Source organism: Vanessa atalanta, chromosome 15 (genome assembly GCF_905147765.1).
Source record: "Vanessa atalanta chromosome 15, ilVanAtal1.2, whole genome shotgun sequence".
NCBI classification, from domain to species: Eukaryota; Metazoa; Arthropoda; class Insecta; order Lepidoptera; family Nymphalidae; genus Vanessa; species Vanessa atalanta.
Genome location: NC_061885.1, coordinates 4353264 through 4365268, shown reverse-complemented (window position 1 = coordinate 4365268; position 12005 = coordinate 4353264). Strand labels below are relative to the sequence as shown.

The 12005-nt window shown below is 30.9% G+C and overlaps 1 protein-coding gene across 1 annotated transcript; it reads left to right on the top strand.

The window, feature by feature from the left end:
* Positions 1 to 6900: 6900 nt before the first annotated feature.
* On the top strand, positions 6901 to 11898 carry LOC125069356 (retinal homeobox protein Rx3). The gene is made up of 3 exons (XM_047678831.1): positions 6901 to 7184; positions 7484 to 7598; positions 11000 to 11898. The coding sequence occupies exons 1-3, from the start codon at positions 6978 to 6980 to the stop codon at positions 11593 to 11595; spliced, it is 918 nt and encodes a 305-aa protein (XP_047534787.1). The 5' UTR covers positions 6901 to 6977; the 3' UTR covers positions 11596 to 11898.
* Positions 11899 to 12005: the final 107 nt, after the last annotated feature.

The following is a 12005-nucleotide window of genomic DNA, read 5'->3' as shown; positions in this document are numbered from 1 at the left end:
CACACTTGTGAATTATATTTATACTTATTATTTGTACATTGTTACATGGGACCAATCAAAAAGCTATTACCAATATATTTGTTACTAATCAAGCATACGATCAAATAGGGCTTTATAATCTATTTCATATCCATTTCGTGAGTTTATTAACACTGTCGTGTAGTGATGTATTATTGCTTTATAGAATTTATTTTAAGTCCTTTTGCGGAATACTACGATTTAATGATAATTGCAAAAATTGCTCATTAATTTGTGTATTGTATTTTCGAATTGTAATAAATGTTATAGACATTTGTTGAATTATTTAGATATTTTACTTTTAAACGTATTTTAAATTATTATAAATTAATAACACATATCTTATTTAATTGGTGGAAAAGAGAAAAGCAGATTGAAAGAAGTGTTAAACATGCTCACTGTTATATATACAATAACATATTATATTTAACTAGTTTCTTCCCCTGGGATTTTATAAGCACTGGATTAGCCATCCTGTGTACACACGACATAATTAAATATTTGGTTTGATTTAACAGTAATGACTTCGAAAATCTTCTCTTGAACAGGAGAGCATTCTTTTGTCCTGAAATACATGTATCATACTTCTTATAAAGTCTGTTACATTGTATAATTCGAATTTACCTACGTATGTGTATTCGAACTCCATTTGTGATGTAATTTGATATTTGTCGAAAGTCTTAATCGATATCATTATATGTCGCATAAATTGTGCTATCTCTACGTTAAAGTAAGTAGTAAAAACATATATACATAACATCTAAATCAACCCTAATTGAATTCAGAAATCGAACGATTTATGACAATTATTATTTATTTATTTAATTTTGAAAATCGAAGGATGATAAATTATAATGAAATCAACATAAACCATCTTATATATTACACAGTAAAGCATCGAGTTTTAAGGCCGCCTTAGTATACTTTATAATTGATCTGTATTTTAATTTATTCAAGTTTTATATACTATGTGCAATAAAGAATGAAAAAATATCAGAAAATATGATAATTAAATTTTAATTTGTACATATTCTTATTAATAAACCAGGAAACGTTTTCTTGTATTGCCTTACTGAAATAACTACTAAAGATGAGACCAGAAGATGCAGAGCTTTTTGGGGAAGGTCTTAGTATATAATGGTCATGGCTAAGCAGGACTACATCCGTCAATGGGTTTAATATTAATATACAATTACTTGGCTTGTCTTTATGGTCGCCATTCTAGATGAAATTCGGCCAGTAGTACTAGTAGTAGGTAGTAGTTTCTAAATATAATGTTTATTAGTGTAAATCACTTCGTTTAAATTATTTTATACAATATCAACATTATAATACATGCTAAAATAGGTATGACATTTATCACTAGCTATGTAACTTTCATTTAGCTTAATAATTATAAACATTCCTAACACAAAAGTCATGGGAACGATAACTCGAAAAAAACTTGTATCTTTATTTTATAGGTTCCTTTTTTAAAATTTGTAGCCGTGTGTATTAATAATAAAATACGCATCACTAAAATTTAAGCATTTTAGTGATGCGTATTTTTTTTTAAATAATAAATTTGATGTGTTTAATATCGATCAAGAACCAACAGCCACGATTGAATGAGTATTATTCGTGCGTTGTTTGTTCTCTGAACGTGGTTTGTTCGAAGGGCATAGGTACCAAATGACAAATGACAGTAAGAAAACTGACACATAGTATGTACTACGCTTAATTAATTTAATATAAAATGTTGTAGTGTGCAAGCAGCTCAAGGAGCTCGAAGGAGGTATGCACATGGGCGCTTGCTAAAGAGGGTGTTAAAACAAAACGAATGAGTTCGGACAAAGGAAGCGACGCGTCCCTGCGATTACAAGCCTTTTGATTCTATCATACATAACATATTTTGATTAATGAACGCCATCTTTATGTATACAAAGCTTTGTTGATAAAGAGTACAAAGTAAAAATTTTTGTCATATGTTTAAAACGTTTGTTTTCTGTGTGTAAAATTCAAACATACATAAGAAAAACTTGAGTGAAAATTTAAGCGATTCTTTTCATTTGTACTTCGGTTTATATTTTTATTTCAAGATGATTGCAATGCAATGGCAAGTTCGAATTTTTATTTACGTAAAACACGAAAAAACAAGCAGGGTACATTTATAAATAGTGAAGGAAATGTATTAACAATTTAAAACATTCTGATTAAAACCTATTTATATTTAACAAAAATCTAAAGAAATTATATAATATAATGATTGTACACTTTAATAATTCTAGATTGAAAAAAGGATTTATTATATTTTTATTTATTTTGTTAAAAAATAACAAATTATTCCCAATTAACGTTATCGCAAAACATCAAATAATCAATTATCAATATTGCAACCTCAGCGGGTACGTGTGTTTCTATAGTTATTACCGTAACCTTTGGTCATAAATTATTTTTATTTTAATTTTGTCCGCTGTATATAAACCTTATATTTAAAGTAACACAAATATTAATCTTTCTATGCTAAGTTGAATGACATTTATATAAGTATCAATAAGACCGATTTGGCAACCCACATAGCTGAAATCCGTGGATTAGGCCGTTAAATCATATTAAGTATTATGTATGTATTGACTATGTGTGATTTGAACACACACATGCAATTTACGGCTCAATCAATAAACAATATGCAGCGATGCAAATGGAAACGCAGCTTGAAGAGATAGGTATGTGAGTTGATTAGCAGTCAGTTGCCGGCAAGCCGCGTCGCTCTAGTCCACGAGCAACGTTCCCGGCGCCATTGTCTGTCGCTCTGCTGGCGAATAACTAAACACTGTTAGCTCATGTACGCTAGGGTTTACACAGTCTGCTATAATTGATTATTTTAGATCCTTACATTGTTACAACTTGATAGCATTCAATAATAAGAATATTTTTTATTATAAGTCTTTTTAATAGTTACCGTCTGGTTATAAAATATAATAAGAACGTAAATAGTAATCATTCTTCATTTTATTTTGTTTTTGAATCTATATGAACATATGTAAAATCGGCTATCCCTTCGAAGTTTTGTTAGAATAAAACCATTTGGAATGAAAATCTGTAGTACAGTTAGCAGCACTCCAGTATATTTATGACACACCTCAAGCAAAATCTGTGATAAAGGGAACAATATGCTAAGTACTGTAAGTAGTTGTACTAGGGAAATTTTTTAGAGAGTATACTGAGTATACTATGTGTCGTTTGAAAAAAAAGGAAGAATGCTAATAAATAAGTACCTAAGTAAAAAAATATGGTAAGCTTATTTGTATACCTCAGTTTCTATAAGCATATTATATATACATTTTCTATTTATTACACATACTACGGTTACATTAAAGTTTGAATGTGGTTGGAAACAATATATTTATTAGTTCAAATTAAGTATTATTAAAATCATCACTTGTTATTCTGACACTACACATCATTTAACAATAAAGTGATAACTCATTTTCAGAAGACCTCGACCTAACACATTCAGAGCAGAGCATATTTCGTTTTCCTATCGAAGCTTAATTTTCAGGATTTCAAAATAAAAACTAATTTATGCAAAGCTAAGCAAATTTAAATTAAAAGATTTATTTAATTTACAATCACATTAAGAAGAAAATTGAAAAAAAAAAGTTACAACCCTAAAGAAAGTAACTGGGGAGGCATTTCCCACTGGTTTGCGTCTCGCTTATAAATGCTATTTTAACGCGGAAAAAAAGATTAATTAACTAATTGAGCTGCCCGACATACCGACTGTGCTTTCATTTACCAACTCTACGCAAATGCTACTTGCGATTGTGTCTGGGTTAATGACACTTGCCACTTCACATGTTCATTTACATTTATATCCTGATTTCATCATTATTTTTTTTTATTTCTCATAATTTAGTATAATGACTTCATGTTGAGTCTATCTAGAACTTTAAGATTATAACAGAAATATTGCAATAATTTTTATTGATTTATTTAATTGTATATGTTGTAGGTGTTTACGTTCTTATTAAAGATTTGTTATACATATTTTTCGGAACAAACAATACTTAATATATGATAAAATTGATTTCATACAAGGGGATTGTCAGAACTTCTAAGAAGGTATTATAGACACGCACACTTTTACACGAGCGATAAACCTTCTTTCTGTTCTTTTATATTTTGATGTGAAAAGTAATCGAGCATTAAGAATGTACATCCCATGGATTTGCATCGACGTTAAAGTATTTTGACATCAAAATTATCCATAATCAGTACTGATCGACACTCAGAACATTATTCTGCCATTTAGTCATAAATAATATCATAGGTTTGATTTCAAATGATTATTTGAAATAAATATAGGTAATTGATTTTAATTTTTAAGCAAAACTGTATAAGTAATATTAATTTGATAAAATATTTAAAATAGACTTTTTCACATGCTTATGTATGTGTAACGTATCACATACATATGTAAGGAACTTGTCGTTAGTATCGTGTAAAAAATAGTTGTTTCATTAAATTCATATAACTCTTAAAAATTCAAACATTTTAATCGAATTTAATTTAATTATTACACAAGTAATGTTTGAACTAATTTCAGTATTAAAAAAAATACATTTTAATATGTCTCACGTTATTTTAATCATCGTTTAATTAAGCCGAAATTTAATCAGCGCATTATAAGGCAACGAAATCCAGCATCGTATCTGAAACAATATGGCTCGAATGTTTAATTAGCGCATTGCAGGCTGGTGGGGTGAGCGGGTGGGGAGGTGTTATTCATTAAAATGTTTGCGGAAACTCGTTTAGTGCTGCGGTGGCCGCCCCGCCCGCCTCGTAGGGTTGACTGAATTATAGTTATAACTACAGTAGGCTTCTCTTGGCTTACTGGGCAGAAAATTTTCAAGATTAGTTTTTTTATTAATAATAATCAGAACGCAGAAGAACGAATCCCAGATTAATTAGCCTGTGCAATATACCGTCCGTATTAAAATCGTGATGTTATTTTAAGTTATTGAAATACCTATGTACAAATCCTTTAACTTGTTGATATTCTTATATATTATCATAATAGATGAAATAAGGCAGATACAGAGATCCTCCTATTATTGCGCTGAGTATGAGATTTACATAATTCTACCGATAAATTGTTAGCAGCCTGCACTTTGGAAGTTGGCACTTAGCAGCGTTTATGCCCCTGTGTCTTAAATATTCGGAAAATCCTGGTCACCTAAAGTCTCTCTGCCGTTTCATAGTTTCCACTTCTGATGATTAGAAATCAGTCAAGAAGATCATTTTACGTTGACTAAGACTAAGATATAAACACACTGCTCGTGGTATATTAGTGTGTGTAACTCTCTCTGTGTCTGACCTCGACTATATATATAATATACTTAAGGTACACCACATTATTTATGAAGGAATGCGTGTAGAAGTCTTCCGATATTTTTTTATTAAGTATTTAACGATTAACCATTCTTTGAAAATAAATAAGAATAACAAACGAATTTTCTATGCCTATTTAAATAGGTTCTGGTGATCCATTACTTTGAGAAATTAAAATTGGTTCGAAATTATAATATCTTATATACAATTACTATTTACAATCAAAACTGAGCCTTCTTTCGTTTAGCACCCTTAGTTTTACTTTGCAACTCATAAAATTATCAAACAAATGATTCTTAAGTAATGTGTACGGTTATAGTTTTTAGCACCAAAAAAATATATTGAAATGGTATACCATAACTTTTTGCCATAAAAAAACTAAACATTAAGTATTTAGTCCATATTTCAAATTGTCACCCCTGTAGCGGGGTGCGGGGTGCGGGCAGTAACATTCATTTGCTCTTCGTAATCGCAGCTTCCGTTATCTGCAACCCACTTAGCGAACTCGCTGTTTGTTTTCGTTCCTTTGCCAATTATATTTTGCTGACTCTACATAATTAAGAAAATGCCTTCAGGCTAGTTGCCTTTGCATCGCTGTTTAAGACGCATAATATATACTGTATGCTTTAACAGTTTTTAAAACTGTTTGAGTTAGTTCTGCTATTATTTGTTTTCTATCTCCTTTACGTGTCTGTGTGTCATTTTTTGGCATAACACGAGTTCTATATGGAAACTTAGAAATGTAGTCACGGAAACTATGAAATAAAAGCGTATAAAGCTTTGTGATTCTTGAATATTAGTAGATTAGGCAAAATCTTTTTGTAATCTTAGCAATAAGACTTTTTTCTTGCTTTTATAAATAATATATATATATATATATATATATTATTCCACCTAGCTTTAATTCTTACTATGTTTACAACTGTTATGCTGTAGCTATTCAATTAATATGCCAACAATAAAACTATTTTTAATTTGTAAAATAATTTCAGTGATAAATATATTCATAGATTATATAAAATTTGAAATACATGTTACTGACATTCTGTTTTTGTATGGAGTAATTGCTACAAAAAACCTTTGAATAAAAGCTTAAGTCTACGCCGTTCAATATCTCATTAACAGTTTCAGTGCGAAATTAACCGCATTTATACAAAATTTATATTTACAGATACGACATAACTCAATCTACACCTATTTTAAACACAACCCCTGAGAGAACGTCACGATTGGCTGAATCCTCCATCCCCTAGGGCGTTCGGCCAATCACACTCGACTATTATACTGCGAAGGGGTGGAGTCAGGGTAGTTTATAGCACTGTTTTTTCGCTTACTCAAACAGTGTAGTGACGAACATCTCTGATGCAAGACTTTTTAAAATCAAAGTTCGAGTGTCAATATTCTCGTATCACATACGAACTTTTCGTATGAAATAAATGGTGAAAATGTTGTTTAATACAAATAAAATTGTTTAATAATACATTTTATATGAATAAAATGTCAATTTAATTCATAGTTCTTCCCCTAATCGAAAAACTTTGAGATATAATTTGAGGATACTCTGAATAACCTCGGAAACTTTGACAATGGCTGGACCGTATTTATCTCCGTTGCCAGGAGATCTTTTGACAGAGTACATGTTTGGTAGACGGCGGCAGAGAAGAAACAGGACCACATTCACACCGCAGCAGTTGAGCGAGTTGGAGTCCTTGTTTCAGAAGACTCATTACCCTGACGTTTTTTTAAGAGAAGAAGTAGCGTTAAGGATTAGTCTTTCGGAAGCCAGAGTACAGGTATGTTTAAAAAACTGATAAAAATATTTGTATTTACGTCTATTACTTATAAACTTCCTAATTAGTATGATTTTTTTTTACTATTATGTGTATATTTAATAATTAATCTAACACAAATGATTGTATATAAATAGTCTTTATTTTATTTACATTAAAATTCCTTGTACAAAATAAATAATATTGTCTGTAACTTTAAGTTAACGGTGTTAAAATGTATGAGGTATATAAATAAATTTACCTTTATAATTTTTTTATTATATTTATGAATTGTATGTTATTAATTTAAAGTAATTTTTAAGGTATGGTTTCAAAATCGTCGTGCAAAATGGCGAAAACAGGCAAGACTGCAACTGTTACAAGATGCTTGGAGGATGCGCTGCCTCGGTCTCGGCACACCTCCCCTTGGCATGCCAGGTTTGAAGAAATTTAATATTTTTTTATAAACAACTGATATACATTTAAGTATACCACATAATTGTACTGGCATGTATTTATAATATTCATATATTTATAAAGATGATGATGATAATGAATTCCCATAAATATAGGCTTTTAAATGCGATAATAAATAATCTTTGCTACTACGCGACTTCACCGCTACTTGGCTATTTATATTTCTAATGGTTTTAATTTTTGGAGCCGAAGTTTTCTGATTAACGTAGTAATTATTAAGTTATTATTATAACATTTAGTTCATTTACAAATTTCTACCTTTGCGTAACATTTTCTAAAAATGAGTAGGTTTTTTTTAAAAATAATTTTGATAACAATATTTTTAGGTTTTGGGTGGCTTCAAAAGTCAGTTTAGAGTCAAATTATTAAATTAGCAATTATTTCAATTTGAATACTGCTAAAGTTTACACATCATATTATAACAAGACATTTATAAAGAAAAGTGTGTAAACATATTAATAATTGAAAACCGGTTTAATATATATTATTTTACTTGTTTATTTCTAATAAACTTTTAATGAAGAAAATTAACTGGAGTTTTAAAAATTATACTAAATTTATGAACAATCAATGTACACTTCTAATTATCACTCGTACAATAACAAAAAATATATTTTCTAGTAAACTACTACTAATAGTCATGGTGCAGGGTTAAGACATTTTTAAAACGTAGGATCTACGAGGAACCGACAAGATTAAAAACGAATAAATTAAAACGTTATAACATTATTGTTACTCAATGTTGATCTTTCAAGCTATTCTTTGATTCGCAACTGAACATACGTCAAGGATGTAGTTAGTAATCTGAATGGGGTTGGCAGCGCTTTGTGCCACTGATATGCATATGATTAAAGTTAGGGATTGTTGCACAGATTAAATTCTCTTTCAGTGTATTATATCTATCTTACATGTCTCTCGTCAGCATTCCTCATTTGAAATGAACTATCTATATTACGCGAAGAGTACACCTTTTATATATATTATGATTAATATTGCGCGTAGGGAGAAGCGTGTGATTTTGTGCAGTTAAAATTGATACGGAGAAAATGTTAAGAAAGAAGTTACTTTATAATACATACATAATTAATTATTTACGTTTATACTGCCAATGAGGATATACATCCTGCACCGACTCCAAATAGTTTGGGACAAGGGCAGGGAAAAGAAGAAGTGTATATTGCCAATGTCACACAAATAATATGCCTTAGGGTTTCTTTATTATCAAATTAATCAGGTAAAAAAAATCGCATAGAAAAAATTAATTTCTCCCAGTCGGCTTGTTCCATTGAATAAACTTTGCCCAGCTTAAGGTAGTTGTCAAGATTATTATGAACTGAAACATTCCTTTTCTCGAATTAAGGAGAAGGATTCCACCACGCTACTCCAATGTGGAATGATGGTTGGTGAACATGTTAAAGATTGACACTTAAAAAAAAAATCCTTATAATGTTTTCGTTCACCGGCTTTACTAAAACGAGATAAATAAACACAAATGAAAATAATTGGTGCTTGAACGTATTCTAGCCTCGGAACCTACAATCATTTCTTTTAAAATTCAGGTGTCAAATCACTGGGCCACCTTGGGCCGTCATTAGGTCAAATCATTTACAATTACGGTCGAATGAAGTCCTGCCACAATATGGTTATACTTAGAACAAGAATATAGATTACACTCTAATTCTCTCAATTTGCCATCAACACGACTCCGCTGCGAGTTTTCATACTTAAGAATTTCAATCACGTGTAAAATTCCTCGTGTTATTTTTCATCACCGGACAAACTCAATGGCCGGATTTGAGGTTAGAGTTAAATTTCAGTTTGATATTGTCTTAGATGGAGATTCACACGTTCGTTATAAGAGTATTTACTAATATATATTTTTTATGTTGTACAGATATTTCAAATTCCTATACCAAATTGTTTCATTCTTTATTTATAATAAATGGTTTCAAAATAAGAATCACTCTATAACATTGTTTAAATAAATAAATATGTAATTTAAGAGTAATTACTGTTTCTTTCCGGTTCCACGTAGACTTGATAGAAATAAATGAGTTAAATAACATGTATTAAACCAGTTTTTAAATATTAATATGATTATAAAAGTTGTGGGCGACGTCTTTTGGGTATATTGAATGAAATTAATGTGTAATATCATATTCATCTATTCAACTTTTAAATATCTATTCCTGGACTGAGACCAGCCCTAACTGTCTCAATGCCGACTAATCCTGTATGGCTCTGAATCCATTGGTTCATCTGACCAGGGGACCTGCCCTTTTCCGAGTGGTTCTTTCTATTGGAGGACTACCTACTAGTTATTAAAAATAGCTTCAATTGGAGATAATAATAGCTTCTCTCCTTTTGGAGAGATTGGCAGGGATTCTACTACTCTGTTATAATGCGGGTCGACTTAACATCTCTATGTCATATTGATTCATCAAATATATGGCATTATAGTTTTTCTCAAAAACTGATATAATACCTTTTATAGCATGGTATAAATATGCTCTTCAAAAATTACTGTAGTGAATGTATTTTGGTCGCAATTATTGTAAAATGTAATGGTCGAATGTGATTGCAACTTTAACTATGTAATATTTAGCAAAATATTTCTGACGTTTAGACAATTTTTAAGCCTGATACGTTTACTGAGTTGAATAAGCTTTAAATTTATGATGCTCAACGAATAGAAATCAAGCATTTAAAATGTTAGCTGTGCTCATCCGATGTGATCTCACGACCCTTTCTCAAGTACTTGCTTTATCTACAAGATCGTATCGGCTTACTTGAATTGAATAAAGTATTTTGCATTTCTGTTCTATATATATTCTAATATTTCAGTTCATATAACAGTTAGCGTAGATGAATGGTTTCTAAATTATATCTTTCTTTAATTTGAACTTGACGGAATAATTACTAATTTTTAATAAATAAATATGTATTACAATTTCATATTTTATATACATTAAAATTGCATTAAAAAACCTTGCCAGAAATTATTTGCAAAAAAAAACTTAACAATTTAAAATATAAATGAAATTGAGATGACGCTAACTTGTATAAACCGCATACGTAGAACCCCACGTATAAATAATTTCATAAGCAAAAATGATATATTTGATCATATACCTAATATAAATAGAGAGAATTCGATAAGCTGTCTCTTTTCCGGAATCTCAGAAACAAATTCGTATCCTGTGATGTAGTTATTTCCATTTTATTATTCTACACATACTAAATTATTTCTATTCGCGTAAATATTGCCAAGATTTTTATATTCAAATTTTACATTTTATTTAAATATTAACGTGGGCTCTTAGAAATTTTTTATAGTAAAACAAGGACAAATTTCTTTACAGGACATACAAAGCCACCAGAATCCTCGCCCGAGGGTGGCGAATCTCCAACACCCAAAGAATCGCCAGAGTCACCAGCTATGGAAAGTAATGGCGAATTGAAATCACCTCGACCCGATACCTACCACCACAATGGCAACATAACTGAGAACATGCCCGCAATCCCACCGCACGATATGCCTCCCCCCATGTCGTATGCCAATGAAGACGGAAGAATGATGCAACAGCCACCCTTCCCTTTCCCACCATTATTAATGACACCTCAGCTCGACGAAGTGGTACCCACTGATTTAAGAGTGATGACTTCAAAGAACAACCCTTGTCACTGCGGGACGTCTGGAGAAGAAATAGATGAACCTCAAAACTTGGCGTATCGCAGACGAAACCACGAGGCGAGCGACAGTGAAAGCGACACTGAAATTGATCTTACTTCCCACTCTAAAGATGATGATTTGCGCGAATCAGAGCGACTCGCTAAGAGGATAGCCACGAACATATTCAGAAGTGACGCCGTACTGCACGACTTGTTACCGAATGACCTGAGTATGGGCATGAAGAACATGAACGAAAGAAATCTCGGTAGAAACGTATCGATGTAATTTTAGATTTCGTGTACATTTCTGTTTCTAGTCAATATTGTATTTTATAGACTTGTAGATACTTGTTTATTTGTACGAATTAATATTAATATCTGTGTTGGTAAGCTGTTGTAGATAGCGTACTGCAAACCAAAAATGTACTTTCTAGATTGTATTTATTGAATTTGTTTATTTAGTTTTAGATTTAAAATAAGAAATTGGGAAATTAATAATAGACCAAAGTTAGAAAAATCATTTTATTTTGTCAGTATAAAGGTTTCTTAGCCATTAATTAACCTGAGGCAGTACTTGGCGGTTTTGTGTGTTACGATTGTCGTTTCAACATTTGGCTAAAAAATCTTATGAGATCGCTTCAATTTAAACGGACAAAACCGAGTGTATACTTCGCCTTATACCACTTAATAAATTAC